Source organism: Megalobrama amblycephala, linkage group LG20 (assembly GCF_018812025.1).
Source record: "Megalobrama amblycephala isolate DHTTF-2021 linkage group LG20, ASM1881202v1, whole genome shotgun sequence".
Lineage (NCBI taxonomy): Eukaryota > Metazoa > Chordata > Actinopteri > Cypriniformes > Xenocyprididae > Megalobrama > Megalobrama amblycephala.
In genome coordinates this window covers 1,620,596-1,646,802 of record NC_063063.1, presented here as the reverse complement: position 1 = coordinate 1,646,802, position 26,207 = coordinate 1,620,596, and the positions used below count along the sequence as shown (strand labels likewise).

Below are 26,207 nucleotides of genomic sequence, written 5' to 3'. Positions count from 1 at the left end.
GGGGTATTTTGAGCTGAAACTTCAAAGACATGTTCTACATTTTGAAATCTCCCATTGGTTTAATGTTTGGTTCCAAAAATGACTGAGTTATGTCACTGTGATATTTGCATATATGCATTTACATCTATTTGCATATAATTTGTGTCAATTCTGCCATGCAGAAAACAAGTGTTTTGGCAACGGTAGAGTTTCAGCAAGCTCTGAATTCTGGATCACTTTTATTGCATTGCACACGCTGGTATTTCCTTCAGGAAATGCAAATATAGCTGATTTAGCTCTGTTATGCACGAGCGGTCTCTATATGCCAGATATTTCTGAGAAACTGGAGCTGTCAAAAAGCAAGTCACTGATGAATCTTGGCACAGATGAGGCGACTGACAGAGGTTTTCATGGCCCATGGACATCCATGACCGAATCAGTCAAAATGGTTATTTAGCTGGAGCCAGCAATCTGAAAAAAGTAGGAGGTTGGTGAGGGTCCAAAAACAACATTGCTTACACTGTCTTTTAGTTTAGAAGAGCACTCAATGCAAAAAGCTTGAGAATAAGAGTGAGCTTTCGCTCTGGAGAGGCTGCAAAGGGTTTGTCAAGGTTTGTTAAAGGGCACCAGACATATTTGTCATTTTCAGACCAAAACATTGGAAAGATTGATTGGTTTACCTTCTTTTAGCAGCCATTTATAACTCTGAAACTCTACTGTAAATGCCTGATACCAGACCTGGACATTCTTGCTTCTGGGAGATTTTGTTTTTTTCCACTGTACATAATTTAAACAACCATGAAAAGTTAACTAATGGCATATTATTAAATATTCCACAATATTATTCAACCTTTCAGTTGAGTTTACAAACAATTTTTGCCCCTTTAAGATGGATTATTATGGCTGTACAATGTTTAGAATCTTATCATTATAAAGACATTTTTGATTATTTGCTCTGTTCAGGTGAATTAAGGGTCAACGTCTACCAAACTCTGCATCTAAAGTCAGCCTGGTTTATCTTGAGTGAAGGCGTGCAGACAGAAATGGATGTGGGGTTGTAAGATGTTGCATATAATCACAAACCTTTTAGCTTCATCATTCATTATGGGGCAAAAGTTGAGAACAAACTGAGGGCATGTAAAGCCCAGTGTGAAAAGAAATCTCTAACTGTGCTGAACAGTGCAGCTGGAAGTATTTTAATGGCTTGTCACCACCTCTTTCACTGGGCTATACTAGCACTGTGAGCAACCAAACTGTTCAAATCTAAAGGAGCAGACTGAAAAGCTCTTCCCAAGAGGATACATTCCAGAATCCCACGTTATCTGTCCTCCACACAAAATCAAAGAAATGCAGTGCATTTTACAAGCATTTATCATGTACTTTTCTAACTCTATGACTGCTTAACCCTTGTGTGTCAATTAAAAAAAAGTTACACATAGGTCCATAGTGGAAAAAAAATGTCAGTGTCAAAAAATTTGACGTTTTGGAGCAGTAAAAAGCAGTAAAAAACAAAACAAAAACAAAAAAAACAACAACCCGAATTCCAGAAATTTTGGGACGATTTTTTAAATTTGAATGCAATGAAAACTAAAAGACTTTCAAATCACATGAGCCAACATTTTATTCACAGCAGAACATAGATAACATATCAAATGTTTAAATTGAGAAATTTTGCAATTTTATGCACATTTCAAATTTCATACCTGCTACAGGTCTCAAAATAGTTGGGATGGGGGCATGTTTACCATGGTGTGGCATCTCCTCTTCTTTTCAAAACAGTGTGAAGACGTCTGGGCATCGAGGTTATGAGTTTCTGGAGTTTTGGTGTTGGAATTTGGTCCCATTCTTGCCTGATATAGGTGTCCAGCTGCTGAAGAGTTTGTGGTCGTCTTTCGTTTAATGATGTGCCAAATGTTCTCTATAGGTGAAAGATCTGGACTGCAGGCAGGTCAATTCAGCACCGGGACTCTTCTACGATGAAGCCATGCTGTTGTAATAGCTGCAGTATGTGGTTTTGCATTGTCCTGCTGAAATACACAAGGCCTTCCCTGAAATAGACGTCATCTGGAAACCTTTATATACCTTTCAGCATTCATAGTCCCTTCCACAACATGCAAGCTGCCCATACCGTATGCACTTATCCACCCCCATACCATCAGAGATGCTGGCTTTGGAACTGAACGCTGATAACACGCTGGAAGGTCTCCCTCCTCTTTAGCCCGGAGAACACGGCTTCCGTGATTTCCAACAAGAATGTCAAATTTGGACTCGTCTGACCATAGAACACTTTTCCACTTTGAACATTTTAAATGAGCCTTGGCCCACAGGACCATGATTTAGCATGATAGAGCTTTAGTTGGCATCTGCAGATGGCACGGCGGATTGTGTTTACTGACATTGGTTTCTGGAAGTATTCCTGGGCCCATTTAGTAATGACATTGACCCAGTCATGCCGATGAGTGATGCAGCGTCTGAGGGCCCGAAGACCACGGGCATCCAATAAAGGTCTTCGGCCTTGACCCATACGCACAGAGATTTCTCCAGTTTCTCTGAATCTTGATGATGTTATGCAGTGTAGATGAGGAGATTTGCAAAGCCTTTGCAATTTGATGTTGAGGAACATTGTTTTCCACAATCTTTTTACGCACTCTTTCACAGCTCTGCCCATCTTTTCTTCTGAGAGACTCTGCCTCTCTTTTATAGCTAATCATGTTACTGACTTGATATCAGTTAACTTAATTAGTTGGTAGATGTTCTCCTAGCTGAATCTTTTCAAAATGTCTTGCTTTTTCAGCCATTTGTTGCCCCCGTGCCAACTTTTTTGAGACCTGTAGCAGGCTTCAAATTTGAAATGAGCTCATTTAGTGGATAAAAGTGTAAACTTTCTCTATTTAAACATTTGTTATGTTATCTATGTTCTATTGTGAATAAAATATTGGCTCATGTGATTTGAAAGTCTTTTAGTTTTCATTGTATTCAAATTTAAAAAACGTCCCAACATTTCCTGAGGTTTAAGTTTATGAAAATGATTTATGAACATTATTTTATATAAAATATTTTTTTATGAAACATGTTGAGCTCTAAAACTGCAAGAAAATCAAAGCCGTACATCTAAACAAGTTGTGTTCCTAATTTGAGGTTGATATCTCAAAAAATGAGCTTTCAGTAAATATTTTGTTTGGACGCACTACTACATTTTCCCCATTAGACGCCAGCAAAACTCCACTGGTGCACATAGTGATTGCTATCAGGATATATGACTTTCAACCACTATGGTAAAAAAAAAAAAAAAAATGTTTCTGTAGAGAATCACCTTTTGCAGAGTGCGATTTTTGTACTTTACAGTAAAAAAAAAAAAAAAGAGAGAGAGAGATTATTTGTGTTTGTCATGTTTCTTATGCTGTAAGCACTTGAAATATAATGCATTTCAGTCAAAAGTTATGTTATGACTATTCTCAGCATTTCTGAATAAAATCAATCAAAACTTTGAAATATTGTATGAGTATGGGAATTATAATGACAAAGGAAAGACAAAAACAATAATACCTCTGTCTAATTCTTTGTTGCCTACTTATCTCCAGCACGCATTACAGTGTTTTTAAATCCTACAAAGTGCAAACAGTGCAATATGAGAGCCGAACGCGGTGAGAAACACCTCCACGCGTGCAGCGCGAGCTGTAGAGATGTGTGTTCATGGTTTCAGAACGATGCTTCTCGTTGGCTGCGCGCCGGGCACGTCATCATCATCATCTGTCATCATCGCTTCAGCTGCAGAAAGAAACAAGTGTATGAGCGCGAGACATCATCCTCCACTCTAACAGTCCTTCTCACGCGGAGTTTCCCAGCAGTCTTCCACTTGCATCTAGTTTGTTCAATATTAAAGGGATTGCGCAGGATCGATTGTGAACATGGCATCAATCTGTGCTGTGGCACACATTTTTCTCTGTCTTAACGTCGTCAAAGTTTACTCGTCAGAGCTGAACGAAGATGTTCCTGCAACAGAACCGTCATTCCACAGTCCAGCTCGAGACATGATGACGGTTAATATGTACAGAGTTTATGATAAATACAGCAAGAAACATCATCATCATCATCATCAACAACAGAATGTCAACACAATCCGCAGCTTCAGAGGAGTCCCAGGTGAGTGAAACTAACTAAAAACTATAGTATAAAACACAGCAATGCATGTTGATACAGCTGTTTTTGCGCTTCCAGAACGTTATCTATATTTTAACTTTCATGAATATTTATCTATATTTATTAAACTACATTATACAGTAGAAAATGCAATGCATTACATATGAATAATTCATAAAATCCAATATAATTATGCTTTCATTTTGTGTTAATTATATTGTTGGAAAAACCCTTGAGGAAAAAAAAAAAAAAAAAAAAAGACCTACATTACATTTAAAAAAAAAATTAATTACACCCACAAAATGCTGGGTTAAAAATAACCCAAGTTGGGTTAATTATGGACAAACCCAGCAGTTGGGTTAAATGTTTGTCCAACCTGTTGGGAAGTTTTATTTAACTCAACTATTGTTTAAAAGTTACTATATTGCTCACTTAAAATGAACCCAAAATAGGTTGGAATTAAATTAACATTTATTAAAATGTTTTATAAATGAACAATTTGTAACAAGTTTATTAAATTGCCTATTAATAAATGTTCACCTTTTGATTATTATTGTTGCCTCTAGTAATTATGTGTCTGATTTTTAATTTTGGGTTCATTTTAAGACAGACATAATGTAATTTTTAAACAATAGTTGAGTTCATAAAACTACTCAGGATGTTGGGCAAACATTTAACCCAATCGCTGGATCTGTCCATTTTCAACCCAGCTTGGGTTGTTTTTTTAGATTGTAGGCTATATATGTTAAGCATAGTTGAACATGCACAGAAAGCATTATTTCAGTTTTCAGAGCTGCTAATTTTCCACTGGAGGTGCACTATTAAAACACTGAGAGGGTATTAGTGGAAACAGAGAAAAAGAAATAAAGGAAACCTTGAGAGCAGCTCACTAAACACTACCATATGGCCAGAGACGGATTCAGGAGCCGTGTTTATCTTTTTATTAAACTACCTCGTAAACCATAGAATGTGGTCGGATATTAAATCTAGAATGTGAAAAATGTGTTGTTTATGAGGATGTTGTCTGGAAACTTTACTGGTCAATCACATGCATGCGTGAGCGTGAAACCCACGCTATATTGACAAGCTGCAGTTACTTACTTGTAATGACTTAAATGCCTCATTTCAGAGCTCTCCCATCACAAAGTTGTTTTCCACTTCAACCTGACCTCTATCCCCGACTCGGAGATGATACTGACATCAACGCTACACTTTCTTGACCAGCAAGCTCGTCAACGGCCTTGGGCCTGCCGGCGTTCCCGCGGAGCCACGTGCCGCCTCCAGTACCTTCAGTCGCTTACCACGGCACAACTTGTTATTAAGGGAACATCACCAAATGCTGCCGTCCCCTCTCAGCTGTGCAACATCACATTGTCCCCTAACAGAAAGGGGCTTTGGCAGATTGCGGACGTATCATCAGCCATCAAACAAGCCCATGTGAACGGCGAACTCTTGATTACCGCGGAGTTTGACCACAGTCGTCAAGATCGTTTGTCTCCTCACAGCCTGCCGTTCATTCTTGTATACGCTGATGACGTCGCCATAACAGAACCAAACAGCATTGCTATGAGTTTACAGAGATACAGTCCATCTCCTGTGGTTGAGGAGACCAGGACCAAAGTGCACACAGCTTCCTTAAGCTCCAGAATCAGAAGGGAAGTGGATCACTTGCAGAATAACTTCCTTCCTGACGTCCAATACAACGATCTGAAGAGCAGGGAGATATGGGACAGTGCCTTTTTTGCAAAAAAGCCCAAGCCGTTGTCAAAAGGCGAGGAAAATCACAAGGGATTGAGAGGGTCGCAGGAACTCACCTTTGATGAGAAGACCATGAAAAAAGCGAGACGCAAGCAGTGGAGCGAACCGCGAGCGTGTGCGCGCCGTTACCTGAGGGTGGACTTCGCCGACATCGGTTGGAGCGAATGGATATTAGCTCCGAAAGCATTTGATGCCTACTATTGTGCGGGAACCTGTGGATTCCCCATTCCAAAGGTAAGGGAATTAAAGATTATTTTGCACACTTTAGTTTTGTTCACACTCTAAAAAATGCTGGGTTGTTTCAACCCAAATTTGGGTCAAATATGGACAAACACCCAAATTTGGGTTGAAACAACCCAGTGTATAATGACCGCCTGAATATACATTATTGCATGGCAGCTCAACAAAATAAAATATGTGGACATGAAATACTGATTTGAGCTGAAATCAATTCAACACTGAATAAAAAAAAAAAAAAGTTAATACTTAAAAGTCGGCATAAAATTGCGAAGTTGCAATAGACTTTTCTTCCCTGTTGTGATGTATATCCAAGTGAAATGGCTTGTCGAACAAGAACAAATGTCGGGCGGGACTTGGTTTTGTCAAATGGGAATTGATTGGATGGTGTGGTTTGCTATTGGTGGATCTCATGTGAGTGACAGGTTGCCCCGCCCTCGTCATCAGATATGTCGCTACAAGAGAGAGGGGAAGTTATTTTGATTAAAGATTATGAGGCATGTGAATTTTTTAAGAAAATATAGCTGCGAGCAGCAATTATTGGGGTTCAAGTGCTTTAAGGTCTTTAAGCACATAGGTACATAAAAAGGTATTATGTTTCTTTAGCAAGCCTGTAACCACTTAAATAAAAGATGGAAAAGACCATTTATAGCCAATACAGGCATAGGAAATACATGTTTTTTTTAAAGCTTATAGCACCACCTATGGTCTGATCTCCATAAATGCCTGTATGCTTGTTTAGAATCATATGTCACGTCGCATTTTGTGTTTTCATTTAGGATTTATAGGCTTTTGAGCACATTTTGATAATTATTGCCCGAAAGAGTCCAGAGAATTGTACTGCAGTGGTTTTATTGAGGCTGAGCAAAATACCTAGGACTAGTTCACAAAAGTAGTTTTTTTTAAACCAAATATTTAACGAACGATTTGATTGACAGTAGTGGTTCTTGAGGGAAAGTTGCCCAGAATGAGGAGATCTACCATGTGGTATGTGCGTGTGAGAAAAAAATCATGATATACAATCCTTTACGCACATGAAATACATGAAAGCATGATGGCTGATTTCTTTCGAATTTCTCACAGGCCTCTAGGGCCGTGAGTCAGACAGGCCCAGCGAGTTTCATTCCGATCGGCCTCCATTAACCTTGTTTGATAGCTGCTCAAACTTCATTGGCGGCCGCTGGCTATTTTTCAAGATATGTGAATGTCCTCAAAGGCAGTCTTGGCACCTTGGACAAAGACACCGCATGCCAATTTTCAAGTCAATCAGACTTTGTGTTGCATAGTTATAGCCATTTTTATGTTTTTTCCATGTTGTAGCGCCACCAAGTGGCCAATCGCTGCATTCTTTTTCATGCGACCACAGAATGAGCTCTTACATATGTGTGCCAAGTTTGGTGAAAATATCTCATTCCGTTCACGAGTTACAGCCATTTTAGTAAAAGGGCTCCGTCCACTTTGAATGTTTTGGTAGCCCTTAGAATTGAAATTTTGATAATTATTGACGATCAGACTCCAGAGAATCTTTCTGCACTGGTTTTAGTTTCGATCAGGCCAAAAACCTAGGACTAGTTAACAAAAAAATCCAAAAAAACCCTAAAAATTTCAATTGTATGCATTTTGTCCATCTTGAGCCAAGGATTCCAACGATATAAGACACTTGAGCCTAACGGTTTAGAAGTTATGAAGTTTCACTGCTGTAGCGCCCCCGTCAGGCTGATCGTGGCGAACCTTGGTCACGTTGTAGACGGTGTGAGTACTACCAGCCCTCAAAGTTTCAAGTCTCTACGACTTACGGTTTGGTCTGTCTGATCACTTTTAGGGGAGAATGCTGATTAGAGATGTTCCGATACCCCTTTTCCATTCCCGATACCGATTCCGATACCTGAGCTCAGGGTATCGGCCGATACCGAGTACCGATCCGATACCTGGGTGTGTATCTGTATATATATATATATATATACACTACTAGCCCTGTATGAATTGATAGAATTATTTATGGTGTGCTTCAGACTTATCCCTTAATAAAACAAGAACAAAAACATACAGTGAACTAGAGTATGTTTATTATCTGACATACATTTGTCAGTTATATTATTTATTTATTTTAAGTGAAAAAGAACTTCAAATGCAGCCACAAATCTAACACTGTAAACTGAAAAAGGTATATTAGTTTTACAATATAACTATAAAAACAGTGCAACAAATAAATCTAGGAATATAATTATTTAAGAAAATAATCTCTTTAAAACTTGAAGTCCAGAAACAATTTTGTTAAATAAAAATCTCACGTTTTCGACGACTGACAGCAGCTGGTCATCCAGAACAATAAACCCGACAATTTTGTCGGTTATCTTTATTTGTCTTTTGAAAACTTTTCTCTTTGTTTGAATGAAGCTGGCACGCCTCATCCTTCTCCATCTTAAGCGCGTCAAACGCCCGAATCGCTCAATTCGCACCGCGTCATTCACGCGAATCGCGCCGCAGGGAGTCAATTCGCGTCTTTGCATTGACTTAACATGTAAATCACTCGCGCTTATCGCTTCATTCGCGTCTGGTGTGAACGCAGCATTAGCCTTTATGTAACCATCGTGTTGCGCGGGGTGACGCGTCTTCAAATGCTTTATTAAGTTATTTGTGTTAAAGTTGCCAATACTTGTGCCACTCGAAATTGCAGCATTGCATATGAGACATGTCGCCGTTTTACTGGTCTGAAATACTGCCAAACAGCAGACATACTGCTAGCGCGTTTTCACTTCTCCGCTGCTCTAAACAGTGGTTGCTTGTGGCAACGCAGCACAACTTCCTGTGTTTGCATTGTGAGCCGCGAAGAAGAATTGATTTCCGATTTGCTGCGTTATGCAAAGATAGCGGACACAACTAGGTATTGTTTAAGAAAATGGTATCGGATCGGTACGTGAGTTTAAATACTCGCCGATACCGATGCCAGAAATTTTTGTGGTATCGGTGGTATTTCCGATACTAGTATCGGAATCGGAACAACCCTAATGCTGATCCTTGGAAATTTTACCAATTACAAAAGGGTTTCAGCGCTACACACTTAAACCCATAATAATGATGATAATAATGATAATAATGCACAGATTTGGATTTCATGGTGACTTTAAAAATAAGGTGGATAGGACTATGAAATGCATTTGGGAATTGTTACCTTTCCTTGGAAAATGACAGAAGCTTTTCTCTAACTTTTACTTCTCTTAATGCAGGTTGTTCATCCATCCAATCATGCGACCATCCAGAGTATAGTGAGAGCCGTGGGGATCGTGCCTGGAGTTCCAGAGCCGTGCTGCGTGCCTGACAAGATGAGCTCTCTGGCTGTGCTCTTCCTGGACTCCAGCAGGAACATGGTAGTGAAGGTCTATCCCAGCATGTCTGTGGAGACCTGTGCCTGTCGATAAGGATAGCAAGGCCGCTAATGTGCAAAACACAATGAACTCAGCTCAAGGGACTGCCGAAGCACGTCAGATGACAAAAAATGAACATTTTATCTCCGCAAATAAGACCTCGACACCTCAAATAATATTGGATCTTTGCACACAAACATTGTATCCTCTTTCCACTCTTTCTTTTTGAATGAATTGTATATAATCCTTATTGTATCATATAGTAAGCCAAACTGTTTTTGTTTTGAAACAAGTACATGGCAAATTTAAAAGAACATAGCGATTTAAATGGATTTCTGTAAATAAATCCGGTAACACTTTATACACGGTCTCATTTTTTAATAGGCTATTAGTTTTAATGCATTAGTTCACACGAACTAACTATGAGCAATATATTTTTACAGCATTTATCAATGTTAGTTAATAAAAATACAATTGTTCATGTAGTTCACAGTGCATGAAATAATGTTTTTTTTATTTTTTAGAAAAATGTGTTAATAGATTTAATAATTACATTCTAAAAAATGCTGAGTTAAAAACAACCAAAGTTAGGTTGAAAATGGACAAACCCAGTTGTTGGGTTAAATGTTTGCCAAATGTGCTGGGCAGTTTTATCTAACTCAACTATTGTTTAAAAATGACTATATGGCTGGCTTAAACTGAACCCAAAATAGGTTGAAAATTAAAAAACAGACACATAATTACTAGAGGAAACAATAATAATCAAAAGGTGAACATTTATTAATAAGCAATTTAATAAATGTTTGTTTAATCATTATTCATTAAACTTCTTAATAAATGTTAAATGATTAAAAATAATTATACATTTTGGGTTCATTTTAAGCAAGAAATACAGTAATTTCTAATTCTAAACAATAGTTGAGTTAAATAAAAATACCCAACTGCTGGGTTAAAACAACCTAATCCCTAGGTTAAAACAACCCATTCGCTGGGTTAAAACAACATAATTTCTGGGTTACAACAACCCAATCTCTGGGTTAAAACAACGCAATCGTTGGATTAAATCAACGCAATCGCTGGGTTAAAACAACGCAATCTCTGGGTTATAACAACCCCATGCTGGGTTAAAACAACGCAATCGTTGGGTTAAAACAACACAATCTCTGGGTTAAAACAACATAATTTCTGGGTTAAAACAACGCAATCTCTGGGTCACACCAACCCAATGCTGGGTTAAAACAACGCAATCGTTAGGTTAAAACAACGCAATCGTTGGGTTAAAACAACGCAATCTCTGGGTTAAAACAACATAATTTCTGGGTTAAAACAACGCAATCTCTGGGTTACAACAACCCAATCGCTGGGTTAAAACAATGCAATCTCTGGGTTAAATCAACGCAATCTCTGGGTTACAACAACCCAATCGCTGGGTTAAAACAACGCAATCTCTGGGTTACAACAATGCAATCGTTGGGTTAAAACAACACAATCTCTGGGTTACAACAATGCAATCGTTGTGTTAAAACAACGCAATCTCTGGGTTACAACAACCCAATCGCTGGGTTAAAACAACGCAATCGTTGGGTTAAAACAACGCAATCGCTGGGTTAAAACAACGCAATCTCTGGGTAACAACAACCCAATCGCTGGGTTAAAACAACATAATTTCTGGGTTAAAACAACGCAATCTCTGGGTTACAACAATGCAATCGTTGGGTTAAAACAAGCAATCTCTGGGTTACAACAACCCAATCGCTGGGTTAAAACAACCCAATTGCTGGATTAAAACAACATAATTTCTGGGTTAAAACAACGCAATCTCTGGGTTACAACAACCCAATCGCTGGGTTAAAACAACGCAATCTCTGAATTACAACAATCCTATCGCTGAGTTAAAACAACAATTTCTGTGTTAAAACAACGCAATCTCTGGGTTAAAACAATGCAATCATTGGGTTAAAACAACGCAATCTCTGGGTTACAACAACGCAATCGTTGGGTTAAAACAACGCAATCTCTGGGTTACAACAACCCAATCGCTGGGTTAAAACAACGCAATCGTTGGGTTAAAACAACGCAATCGCTGGGTTAAAACAACGCAATCTCTGGGTAACAACAACCCAATCGCTGGGTTAAAACAACATAATTTCTGGGTTAAAACAACGCAATCTCTGGGTTACAACAATGCAATCGTTGGGTTAAAACAAGCAATCTCTGGGTTACAACAACCCAATCGCTGGGTTAAAACAACGCAATCTCTGAGTTACAACAATCCTATCGCTGAGTTAAAACAACAATTTCTGTGTTAAAACAACGCAATCTCTGGGTTAAAACAATGCAATCGTTGGGTTAAAACAACGCAATCTCTGGGTTAAAACAACGCAATCGTTGGGTTAAAACAACGCAATCTCTGGGTTACAACAACCCAATCGCTGGGTTAAAACAACGCAATCGTTGGGTTAAAACAACGCAATCGCTGGGTTAAAACAACGCAATCTCTGGGTAACAACAACCCAATCGCTGGGTTAAAACAACATAATTTCTGGGTTAAAACAACGCAATCTCTGGGTTACAACAATGCAATCGTTGGGTTAAAACAAGCAATCTCTGGGTTACAACAACCCAATCGCTGGGTTAAAACAACGCAATCTCTGAGTTACAACAATCCTATCGCTGAGTTAAAACAACAATTTCTGTGTTAAAACAACGCAATCTCTGGGTTAAAACAATGCAATCGTTGGGTTAAAACAACGCAATCTCTGGGTTAAAACAACGCAATCGTTGGGTTAAAACAACGCAATCTCTGGGTTACAACAACCCAATCGCTGGGTTAAAACAACGCAATCGTTGGGTTAAAACAACGCAATCGCTGGGTTAAAACAACGCAATCTCTGGGTAACAACAACCCAATCGCTGGGTTAAAACAACATAATTTCTGGGTTAAAACAACGCAATCTCTGGGTTACAACAACCCAATCGCTGGGTTAAAACAACCCAATTGCTGGATTAAAACAACATAATTTCTGGGTTAAAACAACGCAATCTCTGGGCTACAACAACCCAATCGCTGGGTTAAAACAACGCAATCTCTGAGTTACAACAATCCTATCGCTGAGTTAAAACAACAATTTCTGTGTTAAAACAACGCAATCTCTGGGTTACAACAACCCAATCGCTGGGTTAAAACAACGCAATCTCTGGGTTACAACAACCCAATCGCTGGGTTAAAACAACGCAATTGCTGGGTTTGTCTATTTTCAACCCAACTTGGGTTGTTTTTAACCCAGAATTTTTAGAGTGTACCATTGATTAAGAGATGCTGTAGAAGTATTGTTTATTCTTAGTTAACTAAAGTTAACAAATGAAACCTTATTGTAAAGTGTTACCATAAATCCTTATAAACAGGGGGTCTTTGATTTGATTTGTAGGCTTGTTGGATGAAGTGTAACCTAGGATTTAAACACCTGGAATATTGCATGAAAAGTAAACTGCAGATCATTTTTGGTCATTTTTGAGGAGAAATGAAGAAAAATCAGCGTAATGCTGCCATCTAGTGCTTCGTGATTTGGCATAACATTATTTCCCCCTACGATGAGATCAGACCCCTTAAGTTAGAACAGATGTATTGATTAGCCATAGCTATAGAAAAGACATTAGATTATGGATTTTAAATTAAAATAAATAACATCTCAGCGGTTTTGTCAAAGATTTGTGAAAGGAGAGTTTTGTATTTAATAGCAATTACTTGTCATTTGTAATTATTTATTTTTTTCAAACTGTATTGTATTGCAAAAATTTCTTAAACCAGATTCTTCTATGTTGTTCTGCTATATAAACTGGTATGTTTGATTTTTTAACTGGAATCCTGGAGGATTTTTTGTGAATAAAGACCTAATGAGTTGTATTAGGAACATAGATTGTTTGCAACAAGAGGGCAAAGGTCAACTTAGACCCATTAACCCTTACACAGCCAGATTCCAGCTTAGTGGAATCTAAATGAAAATAAAAGGAATCACTGGAATCTATAATGTTAATATTTATCATAGCGGAAGCTGATTAGTTGAAGCATCTTACATGTAAACACAAACATATTCAAAGTGATGGAGTTGCTTTAGTAAAAACAGCCAGAAGTCTGACCCTGTAAATAAGGGTTTGTCAAAATCTCACTCATTAGTTTTCAAAGTCTGTTCCCAAAGTGTTTACAGAACCCTCATTAACTACAAGCTTCCTCCAGATAACAAAGCTCAAACCACGACTTCGGTGTCAAAGATAAGAATAGCTATGCTACTATTTTTGTTTCCAGAGACTGTGCGTGGGACATGGGAGTGAACCTGAGGTTCACTTGAGGAACCCCGATTTCAAAGGATCTTCCACAAACGAAAGTCAGATGTAAAACTTGCCGCAGTCAGTCACCTATCCTCTTTAGAAACCAAACGAAGATGCAGGGTTTACGATATTTGCTCCTTCTGATGTCCATCAATTTTGCTACTTCCGTTGGGCTTTGCGAGGGGAAATCTTTGGGTGAAGTCGCCAGTTTGGAAGACGCAATGTTCATTCAGGCACAAGAGCAAAACCTTGAGGAGGAAGATGACTTCAATTCCAAGTTGGAGAGCTATTTGGGCTTCATGAAGGAGGATTTTTTGAGGAAGCTGAATTTATCTGGCGTGCCGCAGGAACACAGAAAGGTTCAACCTCCTCAATTCATGATCGAACTCTATAATAAATATGCATCTGATAAGACTTCCATCCCTCTGTCGGATGTCATCCGAAGCTTCGTCATACAGGGTAAGTACATAGATGCATTTCAATATCTCTGATGACAGGACACACCAAAAATTATTGTCTATTAGTGTTAATCTCTATTTTATGTTCTCTACAGATGTTATATATTCCACCAGACATGGGAACAAAACACAACACAGGCTCCTATTCAATGTTTCCATCCCAAATCACGAAGAGATCACATCAGTCCAGCTAAGGCTGTTCACTCTCCGGGAAAGAAGTGAAACCACCTGCACCGACCTCTTCGCATCCATTAATGTTTATGGCATAGAATACAAGCAGAATACAAACATTTTACACCTTCTGGATGGGCGAGACTTAACTGAGTCCAGAAACACATGGGAGGCTTTTGACGTGACCGGGGCTGTCAGGATTTGGCACGATTCTGGACGCGGCGCAGGTGAACTACAGGTGGAAATCGAACAAGACTGTGAATCCCTTGACATAAGTCTGGGTTTAGAGGACAACAGCTCGGCGGTCTTAATAGTTTTTTCAGACGACCTCGGGAACCGAAAGGGAGAGTCGATGAAAGAGATAAAAGAGATGCTTCTTCATGAGAAGGAGCAGATATTTTTGGAAAATCACATCCCTGTGGACAAGCACCCCAGAAAAAAGAGGAAAGCAAAGAACAATTACTGTCGGAGAACTTCGCTGAAGGTGAACTTCAAAGACATCGGATGGGATAAATGGATTGTGGCTCCACCTGAATATGATGCTTATGAGTGCAAAGGGGTGTGTTATTTCCCCCTGACGGATGACGTAAACCCCTCCAAACATGCAATCATCCAAACTCTGGTTAACCTGAGCAATCCGAAAAAGGCAAACATGGCATGTTGTGTCCCAACCAAGCTGGACCCAATTTCCGTCATGTACCAAGAAAGGGGTGTCATCACGGTCCGACACCTCTATGACGAGATGAAAGTAGCAAAGTGTGGATGTAGGTAGTGTTTGGCTGCTTACCCATGCATCTGTTCTTGTTTTATCATTCCCATTTGTGAAATACACTCTTAAAAATAAAGGTTTTACAGCGTTGCCATTTTGGGTTCCCCAAAGAACCTTTCAGTGAACAGCTCTTAAAAGAACCATTTTTCTCCCTAAAGGGGACCTATTATGCCACTTTTTATGAGATGTAATATAAGTCTCAGGTGTCCCCATGCAGAGATCATTTATTATACCATGTTTCTAAATGGAAAAACATGTGGAAGGAAAAACATGCTGTTTTTGTGCATGTGCCTTTAAATGCAAATGAGCTGCTGCTCCCTGCCCCCGCTTTCCAGAAGAGGGCAGAGCCTTTACAGCTTGTGCCTTGGATATTCTGCTAAAAACTAACAAATCATCTGTTTGGTTTTGATTATCATCTCTATTGTGGTCATGCTCGCGTGACATTGCAGTTCTTCGTCATCATGAAAGTTATTATTTTTAATGCGTTTTAAAGCCGTAACAGTTTAAACTTCGGATATAAGGCTTTCTGAGTGCACACATCTGAAGCATGCACACAGAAAGCTGGATGTCAGACGGTGCGTCCTGTGAGTATTAAACTAAGTTCTCTTTCGCATCTTATTGCAGAGTCTGTCAGCAGTCATGGGCGGAGCTTCTGGAACTGCTTGTTTGGAGAGACTTTTTATGATTTAGTGCGTAGTTGTGGGTGGATTTTTACCATTATAGGCTGGTTGTTTACACACACTGTGGACACATCTGTGTTCAAACACCGTATAAAAGTGAATTTTGCATAATAGGTCCACTTTAATGTGAAGAACATTTTAATAATCAGAAAAACCCTTTTCTATGATAAAGAACCTGTTAAAGGTTCTTCATGGAACCATAAATGCCAATAAATAACCTTTTTTTAAGAGAGTGGCAAAATCAAAAGTAAATTTATTTTAATATAAAAGAGCTTGTTGAGGTTTAAAGATTAGTTCACTTCAGAATTAAGATTTCCTGATAATTTACTCAACCCCATGTCATCAAAGATGTTCATGTCTTTCTTTCTTCAGTCGAAAAGAAATGAAGGTTTTTGAGGAAAATATTGCAGGATTTTTCTCCATATAGTGGACTTCACTGGGGTTCAACGGGTTGAAGGTCCAAATGTCAGTTTCAGCAGCTTCAAAGAGCTCTACATGATCCCAGACGAGGAATAAGAGTCTTATCTAGAGAAACCATTGGCCATTTTCTAAAAAAAATAAAAATGTATATGCTTTTTAACCACAAATGCTCATCTTGCACTGCTCTACGATGCACCATGCATTACGTAATCATGTTGGAAAGAGCAAAGACTAAGTCAAACACCCTTTACAAAAAAATTTTTTTGACCTACCGCAGTACTTCCACCTATGTCACGCGTGACCTTTCCAACGTGATTACGTCATGCGTGAAGCATCACAGAGCAGTGCAAGACGAGCATTTGTGGTTAAAAAGTATATAATTTTTATTTATTTTTAGAAAATGAGCGATGGTTTCTCTAGATAAGACTCTTATTCCTCGTCTGGGATCATGTAGAGCTCTTTGAAGCTGCACTGAAACTGACATTTGGACCTTCAACCCGTTGAACCCCAGTGAAGTCCACTATATGGAGAAAAATCCTAGAATGTTTTTCCTCAAAAACCTTCATTTCCTTTTGACTGAAGAAAGACATGAACAACTTGGATGACATGGGGGTGAGTAAATTATCAGGAAATTTTAATTCTGAAGTGAACTAATCCTTTAAAGTCAGCTTCCAAAACTTGATTAAATGGTATTTTGATTTCATTTCACTCATGTCGACTAGCTGAGGATGTACCCAGGGGCGTTTCTGTGATTTGACAGCATAGACCAAAACATCAGGGGCGATAATACCCCTTAGAGATTTTTGTTTTACATTTTAATGCAGCAACACACTCTACACAAGTATGCAAAAACAGATGTCAGTGCTTTGCCCAGTGCACTGTTGAACATACTAGGAAGAAACCTCAAGGGGGCGACAGAGTAACACCCCCAAATGTCTGCCAGAAAGAAAGACAGAAAGCTATAAACCTACTCCACTTAAGTAATAGAAGGCACTGACAGTGTGACATGTACTTGCATAGAGGTCTACATCTACAATGAAGTTTCAAAGCATTTTATCTAGTTATATAAATAAATAAATAAATAAATGCATGGGGTGTAATGAGAATTCAGCTATCGGGCCAATGCCCCTGTGGTTCCACAAGATTCCAGATAAAAATGCTCACATAATTTGTAGAGAACAACAACTGAAATTTACGCAATACCTCCCACTAGTGTTCCAGACCAAAACATTCAGGGCTTGAGCCCCTATTGACACTCATGGATATAACTTAAAATTGTATTTTTCTTCCTGTACTCTTTGTGCTTACATGTGTCATGACAAATCGGGTCCTCCCTCGAAATCAGGTCTCCCCAAACTGTCAGCTAATGAGTATAATATGAATTAAGTATATGCGAATGATATTAATTTAAAATACCCATATAGCTTACAATACAATGTGTAAGAAAACAAATTAGTGCATAATAAAACCAACTGAACTGTTAATTAATAAATAATAATTATAATAGCCTATTAAGTGAATAATTGAACATCATTAATTTGATTTATTTATAACCTAAATATTTGGACATTTAACACTTAATATAACACATGTGCAAATACATGTATAAACTAAGCTATCAGGATAATCGGGTATCTGTATGCTATGCTTGTAAATTAACTAATACAGACATAAATATCATTATAATGTAGTTGAAACAGCATTTATAAACAGGCGCTAAAGAGAGTACCTATTAAAAGCAATTTGAACCAATGGGATCATGTGGGGTCCTAAAGGGGGACCCAATTTGTCACTGGCTCTCTAATTATTATTTTTTTCTTTTATAAATTTTATTGTGTTTCTCCCCCCCACAGAAAGATTTGTATATAATCCATTGTTTATGTCCAGCATATATATATTTTACAATGATTATTTTATTAATTGTAATTTGATTTATATTTTATCAATAAAGTCCAAAAATGATTTGATTGCAAGAAATCATGCATCAACGTAATTTCAGTTTGGGCTCTCTGTTGGTGGAGCTTTTCAGTCAGGTAAGCATTTCAAAGGTTTCAGATGCTATTGGTTAGAACTTGTACAATGTTTTGTAATAGCTTAAAATGCCTGTAACATTCAATAGATCAGTTGCATGATCCTCAAAATAATAAACAATATCTATTAATGGATTTATTATGGCACAAACTTCATAGTATTTGCATGGTTCTGGTAAATTTCAGACATAGTGAGGAAGACGTTTTAGTGGAATTATTTAATTTACTCAAAACAAAAACAATCTTGGCTTAGCAGTACTATTCAGGGACAGTTTCTATCTCCAGCTCAGAAACATTTGGACAAAACTCCAGTCATCTTAAAACGAGATTCCCAATCTCTGATTGGCCACATGGAATCATCAGATAGAATTGCATAAGACTCTGAGCATTAAAAGATAAAGCAAGATTAACAGTGCAGCACCAATTAGTGTTGAGTGAATGTGGGGTTACATAATTTCATCCTGTAAAAGTGGCAAAGGCCTCTAAATTCACACTAATGCTCTGATATTTACACAAATGATGGGGGGAAATCTATAAGAAGATTTAAAAAAAAAAACAATACAGCATGTGAATAACGCACAGTTTTTGCCAAAGAGTTAATAAATGATCCTCTTTCAGAAAAAGAGTAATGCACTGATGACTATACAATCAAAGCCCTATACTGCCCTATAGTAAGAAATATATGTTATGGTTTGCGGTGCTGAGGATAACCTAAAAAGTCTCCAGCATATACCAATGCATTTCATTTAACGGTCACCTGTTTACCAGAGTAATTATGTCATTAGCCTGACCCAGACGTCACCTTTGAAAGCTTGACCTTATTTAACTCATGACGACAGGGCTGAGAGGACTATAATCCACTCATTTACTCAGTATTTTCAGTCAACTATTTTTAATATCCTAATGTTTAAAACGTTGATTTACTTAACATCTTGTATGTACCAAAAATGAAACTTCTGTCATCATTTATTCACCCTCACGTCATTCCGAACCTATCAAACGACTGTCTTTCTTGTGAAACAACAGATATTTTGAAGAACTTTCTGTTTCAAAAAATATAAACAAATACAATAAACATTTTCAAAATGTCAAATGTGCTTTCCACAGATGTAGTAAATGATATTTTTTGGTGAACTGTCCCTTTAAGTCACGACGAAGCTGTGTATTTAGAGAGATTTTATACCCTCTCCAACATTTTTCAATTATTGATTTTTATCTGTCAATGTCTTGCTGATGCACTGCAGATAATGCGATTAAAGGTTTATTCAGAGCAAAAGCCTCTTATGTGGTTGTTGTTATCAAAAACCTGTTCTATCTACTAAAGGACCTCTTCACCAAATGAATGGACAAAACCTCTGGCTTTGACAAAATTCAGCAAACCAACTGCAAAAGATGGCAGGGATTGTAAGAGTTTTTGCCCTTATCGTAGTCGCTTGTCGGGTTCCGCTCGTCGATGCGTCATTTCAGCCTGCGCTTGTCTTGGAAATGGCTAAAATTATGCTTGACAACTACTGCTTCCCAGAGAATCTAGTTGGTATGCAGGAGGCAATCCAACAAGCTATAAGCAGTGGAGAGATCCTACACATCTCCGATCGGAAAACACTGGCAGCTGTGCTGACTGCCGGAGTTCAAGGCGCACTCAATGACCCCAGACTGACTGTGTCTTACGAGCCTAATTATATTCCGATCACGCCACCTGCACTTCAGTCACTGCCTACTGAACAGCTGATACGGCTAATCAGGAATACGGTTAAACTGGAGGTGATGGATAACAATGTTGGTTACCTGAGGATTGACCGCATTATAGGTCAGGAGACTGTGTCAAAACTGGGACGCCTCCTTCACGACAACATCTGGAAGAAGGTTGCGCATACGTCAGCGATGATCTTTGATCTCCGCTTCAGCACAGCGGGAGAGCTCTCCGGCCTGCCATACATTGTTTCCTATTTTTCCGACTCTGAACCACTTTTGCACATTGACACAATCTATGAACGACCAACCAACACTACGAAGGAGCTATGGACAATGCCGACACTTCTGGGGGAACGATATGGGAAAAGAAAAGAGTTGATCGTTTTAATCAGCAAGCGCACCATGGGCGCGGCTGAAGCGCTCGCCTACATCTTAAAACATCTAAAAAGAGCCATTATTGTTGGAGAAAGGTCGGCCGGAGGGTCGGTTAAGGTTGAAAAGTTAAGCGTCGGGGACTCTGGGTTTTATATCACTGTCCCTGTTGCCAGATCTGTGAACCCTGTAACAGGACAGAGCTGGGAAGTGAGCGGAGTGTCGCCATCCGTCACGGTCAACCCAAAGGAAGCAATCGGCAAAGCCAAGTCCCTCATTGGCATCAGAAAAGCAATACCGAAAGTAGTTAAGAGAGTGTCGGACATTATTAAACGATTTTATTCATTTAAAGATAAAATCCCAGCATTGCTGAATCAGCTCGCTAAAACAGACTTTTTCACAGTGGTTTCCGAGGAGGACTTGGCAGCAAAACTTAATTACGAGCTGCAGTCGGTCTTTGAAGACCCTCGTTTATATATCAAGACGATGCTAGGATTGTCTGACAATGGTCTGGATACAACACCATCTTTTGATGATCTTAATGATCTATTATTCAAGTTGGAAATTCTCTCAGGAAACAATGGATATCTGCGTTTTGACAGATTCCCCACACCCACCGCTTTGATGGGACTAGAGGAACGAATCAAGGAGAAGGTCTGGCAACCAGTCAAAGACACAGAGAACCTGATCATCGATCTGCGCTATAACACCGGTGGATCCACCGAGGCCTTGCCGATTCTGCTTTCCTACATGTTCGACACCTCCTCAAACACTCACCTCTTTTCAATCTATGACAGCGTCCGGAACGTGACTGCTGATTTTCACACCCTCCGTAACATCAGTGGGCCTTCCTATGGTTCCAGAAAGGGTATTTATGTTTTGACAAGCTATTACACCGCAGAAGCTGGAGAAGAGTTTGCCTACCTGATGCAGTCCCTGCAACGAGGCACTGTCATAGGGGAAATCACCTCTGGAACTCTCCTTCACTCCAAGACTTTTCAAGTTGAAGAAACAAGCCTTGCCATTAATGTCCCCGTCATGAATTTCATTGATATACATGGGGAATGTTGGCTTGGAGGTGGTGTAGTTCCTGATGCCATCGTGCTTGCTGAAGATGCAGTTGAGCGAGCTCATGAAATCATTGCATTTCACAAGGACATTCAGGCTTTGGTGCAAGAAGTTGGAGATCTCTTGGAAAAACATTATAGTATACCTGAGGTTGCAGATAAAGTGAGTAGACTGGTACAGTCCAAACTAACCGAGGGACTCTACCGGTCAGTTGTTGACTATGAATCTCTTGCATCTCAACTCACTGTGGATCTCCAAGAGACCTCGGGCGACCACAGGCTGCACATTTTCTACTGTGAAACTGAACCAGAATCCCTTCACGACATTCCCAAAATCCCTTCCCCTGAAGAGGTAGGGTTCATCATTGATGCCCTATTCAAAGTCGAGGTAATGTCTGGAAATATTGGCTATTTGAGATTCGACATGATGGAAGATATAAAGGTTCTGCGAGCAATTGGTCCTCAGCTCATCAAAGCTGTATGGAGCAAGTTAATGAACACAGACGTGCTCATAATTGATCTGAGATACAACACGGGTGGCTATTCCACAGCTATTCCACTCATTTGCAGCTATTTTTTTGATGCACAACCCTTGAAACACCTTTACACAGTTTTTGATCGCTCCACAACAACTGCGACAAAGGTTATGACCCTTCCGGAAGTGCTAGGACAGAGGTACGGCTCTCAGAAAGACATTTATATCCTGACGAGTCACATAACTGGATCAGCCGCTGAGGCATTCGCTAGAACAATGAAAGACCTGAAAAGGGCCACTGTAATTGGAGAGCAAACTATCGGAGGCGCCCTCTCAACTGGAACATACCAAATTGGGAATAGCATCCTTTATGCTTCCATTCCCAACCAGGCGGTTTTGAGTGCAGTTACTGGAAAAGCATGGAGCGTGTCAGGGGTTGAACCACATATAGCAGTTCAAGCAAATGATGCACTTAATGTTGCCCAGAAAATAATTGGCACAAAGCACCAAAAGAAAAATTCAGGGAAATAGAACTAGGGGCTTCATTATTCTTTTTTTTTTTTTTACAGTCAAACACCATAGTCAAAGGGTGTTTTAAGTATATTTTAGTTGTGTATGGTGTAGAAATTCATGTACCTTTTTCAAAGCTATGTCTAACATATTTCTGAAATTGTTTAGCAATAATTTTCACCAATGAGTCACCAAAATGATGTGCTTTTGTACTCATACTAATGTGAATATAAACATGCTGATAGAATAAAATAAAACAGAAGACATCAGTACGTTTCCTCTGTATAACTTTTTCTGCTGTAGCCGCTTAAGTTACAACAAAAGGTTATTAGATACACATGAATTTAATTTCCTCACTATGTTAAGAAACACTAATACAAAGGCAAATATAAATAGTAGGCTACCAGTAATTTAAAGGTGCCCTAGAATGCTTTTTCACAAGATGTAATAAAAGTCCCCGTAATAAAAGGTGTCCCCCGTTTCAGCTCAAAATACCCCATAGATTTTTTTTATTCAGTTTTTTAACTGCCTATTTTGGGGCAATGCGCCGATTCAGCACGCGTCCCGTTTAAATGCTCGTGCTCCCTGCCCCTCAAGCTCACAACTCTATGATACATTGCATAAACAAAGTTCACACAGCTAATATAACCCTCAAAATGGATCTTTACAAAGTGTTCGTCATGCAGCATACCCGATTATGTAAGTATAGTATTTATTTGGATGTTTACATTTGATTCTGAATGAGTTTGATAGTGCTCCGTGGCTAACGGGCTAAAGCTAACGTTACACACTGTTGGAGAGATTTATAAAGAATGAAGTTGTGTTTATGAATTATACAGACTGCAAGTGTTTAATAATGAAAATAACGACATGGCTTTAGTCTCCGTGAATACAGTAAGAAACAATGGTAACTTTAACCACATTTAACAGTACATTAGCAACATGCTAATGAAACATTTAGAAAGACAATTTAAAAATATCACAAAAAATCATGATACCATGTCAGTTATTATTGCCCCATCTGCAATTAATCGCTATTGTCCTTGCTAGCTTACCTGCATAAAGTCTGTTGATTCGGTCTGTGCTGCTCCAGACATTAATACCGCTTGTCTAATGCCTGAACATGGGCTGGCATATACAAAAGTAGGGGGCGTACATATTAATGATCCCGACTGTTGCATCACAGTCTGTGTTATGTTGAGATTCGCCTGTTCTTCAGAGGTCTTTTGCACAAATTTACATAAGAAGGAGGAACAATAGTGTTTGAGACTCACTATCATTTCCATGTACTGAACTCTTGTTATTTAACTATGCCGAGGTAATTTTACTTTTCAATTCTAGGGCACCTTTAACTATTAATGCTTCATTTGTAACATCTACACTATAAAAATATGGTTCTTTAAAGGTTCTTTACATCGTATCCTAACCAGACGCGATGCGTTATGATTCCAGCGAATATGATTAAGCGATTCGAATATGAATCCAGCGATTAAGTCAATCAAACACCACAGCCAATCAGAAGAGCGCGTGGGCGGGCTCTCTCGGCAAGCTCCAGGCACTCGCAACGAAATGGATAAGTACATAATCAAATTCATGAATATTACACCATTTTAACGTTATTAAAAACACATACTGAGTTACTGAAACAATCTTTGTCATAGAACACTTGTCTGTTCACAATGAGTTTGAACGTTCTTGTTTCCTTTTATTTATTTTGAAGAACTAAGGTGAATTGTCCATTGTTGTTTTCAGTACGGCTATAAAAGACACACAAAATGATATTCACTCACATTAGACGCTTTTAACATTAAATAAAGCACATAAACAGTACCTGAGATTACCATTAGTATATTTTGTTTTTCCAGCCGTGATGTCGCAGAAAAATAGCAACCGTTTCTAAAATAGAATCATAGCGTGTCTCCGTCAAGGCTAGTAATGAAGACAAAAAACTTTGACATGGAAAAGGCCTACCTTTTATCGCGTGTCGTGGCGTTGCGTTGCGTCTGGCTAGGACATGGTGTCACGCCGTTACAGTTATATGCTGAAATGGTTGTTTGTGTTAGAGTTTACGGTTCATTATTCCCGCCTTTTTGTTTTTCAAATCTGTAACTGTCAAACAAAGCCACCTCATAACTGATTTTCTGGAGCTAAATGATTTCTTTTTTAAAATGTCTATACATTTTAACTTAGTTCACCCAAAAATGAAAATTCTGTCATTTATTACTCACCCTCGTGCCGTTTTACACCCGATTTTTAAAACACTGCTTCAGGAAGCTTCAGAGCAAAATTAATCATGATTCGGATCGTGTGCCAAACTGCTGAAATCACGTGACTTTGGCGCTCCGAACCGCTGATTCGACACAAAAGATTCATAACGCTCCGAAGCTTCCTGAAGCAGTGTTTTGAAATCGGCCATCACTATAAGTCGTTATTTTGGGGTTTTTTTTGGCGCACCAAAAATATTCTCGTCACTTTATAATATTAATATTGAACCACTGTACTCACATGAACTGATTTAAATATGTTTTTGTACATTAATGGATCTTGAGAGAGGAAATGTCATTGCTGGCTATGCAGGCCTCACTGAGTTATCGGATTTCAACAAAAATATCTCAGTTTGTGTTCCGAAGATTAACGAAGGTCTTACGGGTGTGGAACGGCATGAGGGTAAGTAATAAATGACAGAATTTTCATTTTTGGGTGAACTAAGTGGGGCCAGCTAAGGATAGCCTACTCATCTTCTCTTTCCCACAAATTAAGTAATAGAGATATTGAATTTATGATTCATATTGTTAGATTTTCTTTTAATTATTAGTTATTATGACATACCCAGTCACAAAAAAACATTAAAGCTATCCCATGACTTTTCTATCACTTTTTCCTTTTAAAATTGTAAAGGGCTCACACACAATCCATTTTTTGCTAATTTTGGCCTTCATAAACATAATTGGGTCAATCACGTGACAGGTCTTTTTTTTTTTTTGTCCAAAGGCCTTAATAATAATAAAAACATAGATAGGTAGTACATACTAGATCTCTTTTATTGAATCCAAAAGGTTTTAATTATATTTTGCTACATATAAAGGTATTTTAAAAATTGTCAAAAGGTCATTAAATGGCCAATACAGCCATTTAATTTGTGATTAAAATATCTTAAAATGTAATAAATGTATATATTTTTTTTATTCTGGCATGATTTTATAACATATCAACAAATGGTTTTAAAATTATGTGTAGAAGTCGTTGCTTTGTTATGAGAAAGAATGTCCGGAAAAATTAATTTCATTGATGTCATTCGGAGTAACCAATGGCCAATAGCACGTGACAGGATGTGACATCATTCAGACACCTGCAAAGCTAGCTAGATATCAGCCTGTTAGCATTGTTTGAAAATATCGTCATTCGTTATAACCAAAAGTGTCATTTGGTAAAACCGAAAATTTGGTTAAAACCGAATGACTTTTTTGCTGACAAATTTTGTCCATTTTGTAAAAAAAAATGGTTAATGGATTATAAAAAAAACACATAATATCATTGTTAACACTTAATAAAACTTTAAAATGTATTATATCTCCATTATGTTTTTTTTTTTTACATTTTTAAAAACCTTATTCCTCAATGACCTAATTGTTTGTACATAAACAATTGGAAGTGACAATAAAAAACAATAAATAAATAATACATAAAAATAATATTAATACCACTACTACTACTACTACTAATAATAATAATAATACAAAGATACTAATATACTAATA

General features: G+C 38.3%; 3 protein-coding genes and 1 long non-coding RNA gene across 4 annotated transcripts; 3 read left to right on the top strand and 1 right to left on the bottom strand.

Annotated features, from left to right (window-relative positions):
- LOC125255637 lies at nucleotides 1-24,676 on the bottom strand. Its single transcript, XR_007181954.1, has 3 exons — nucleotides 24,421-24,676; nucleotides 9,287-9,523; nucleotides 1-450 (listed from the first exon to the last, which is right to left on the bottom strand). It is a non-coding gene; the product is annotated as an uncharacterized LOC125255637 (long non-coding RNA).
- Nucleotides 3,377-9,840, top strand: gdf10b (growth differentiation factor 10b). Its single transcript, XM_048171025.1, has 3 exons — nucleotides 3,377-4,122; nucleotides 5,249-6,111; nucleotides 9,342-9,840. The coding sequence occupies exons 1-3, from the start codon at nucleotides 3,888-3,890 to the stop codon at nucleotides 9,531-9,533; spliced, it is 1,290 nt and encodes a 429-aa protein (XP_048026982.1). The 5' UTR covers nucleotides 3,377-3,887; the 3' UTR covers nucleotides 9,534-9,840.
- Nucleotides 12,790-15,297, top strand: gdf2 (growth differentiation factor 2). The gene is made up of 2 exons (XM_048171026.1): nucleotides 12,790-14,264; nucleotides 14,359-15,297. The coding sequence occupies exons 1-2, from the start codon at nucleotides 13,919-13,921 to the stop codon at nucleotides 15,204-15,206; spliced, it is 1,194 nt and encodes a 397-aa protein (XP_048026983.1). The 5' UTR covers nucleotides 12,790-13,918; the 3' UTR covers nucleotides 15,207-15,297.
- Nucleotides 16,874-22,621, top strand: LOC125255632 (retinol-binding protein 3-like). Its single transcript, XM_048171023.1, has one exon. The coding sequence runs from the start codon at nucleotides 19,726-19,728 to the stop codon at nucleotides 22,468-22,470; it is 2,745 nt and encodes a 914-aa protein (XP_048026980.1). The 5' UTR covers nucleotides 16,874-19,725; the 3' UTR covers nucleotides 22,471-22,621.
- Nucleotides 24,677-26,207: the final 1,531 nt, after the last annotated feature.

Coding starts and splice junctions, on each gene's coding strand:
- gdf10b (XM_048171025.1), top strand. CDS start 3,888: ATGGCATCAATCTGTGCTGTGGCACACATTTTTCTCTGTCTTAACGTC. Junction 4,123..5,248: donor CAGCTTCAGAGGAGTCCCAG/GTGAGTGAAACT, acceptor GCCTCATTTCAG/AGCTCTCCCATCACAAAGTT. Junction 6,112..9,341: donor GTGGATTCCCCATTCCAAAG/GTAAGGGAATTA, acceptor CTCTTAATGCAG/GTTGTTCATCCATCCAATCA.
- gdf2 (XM_048171026.1), top strand. CDS start 13,919: ATGCAGGGTTTACGATATTTGCTCCTTCTGATGTCCATCAATTTTGCT. Junction 14,265..14,358: donor CCGAAGCTTCGTCATACAGG/GTAAGTACATAG, acceptor TGTTCTCTACAG/ATGTTATATATTCCACCAGA.
- LOC125255632 (XM_048171023.1), top strand. CDS start 19,726: ATGGCAGGGATTGTAAGAGTTTTTGCCCTTATCGTAGTCGCTTGTCGG.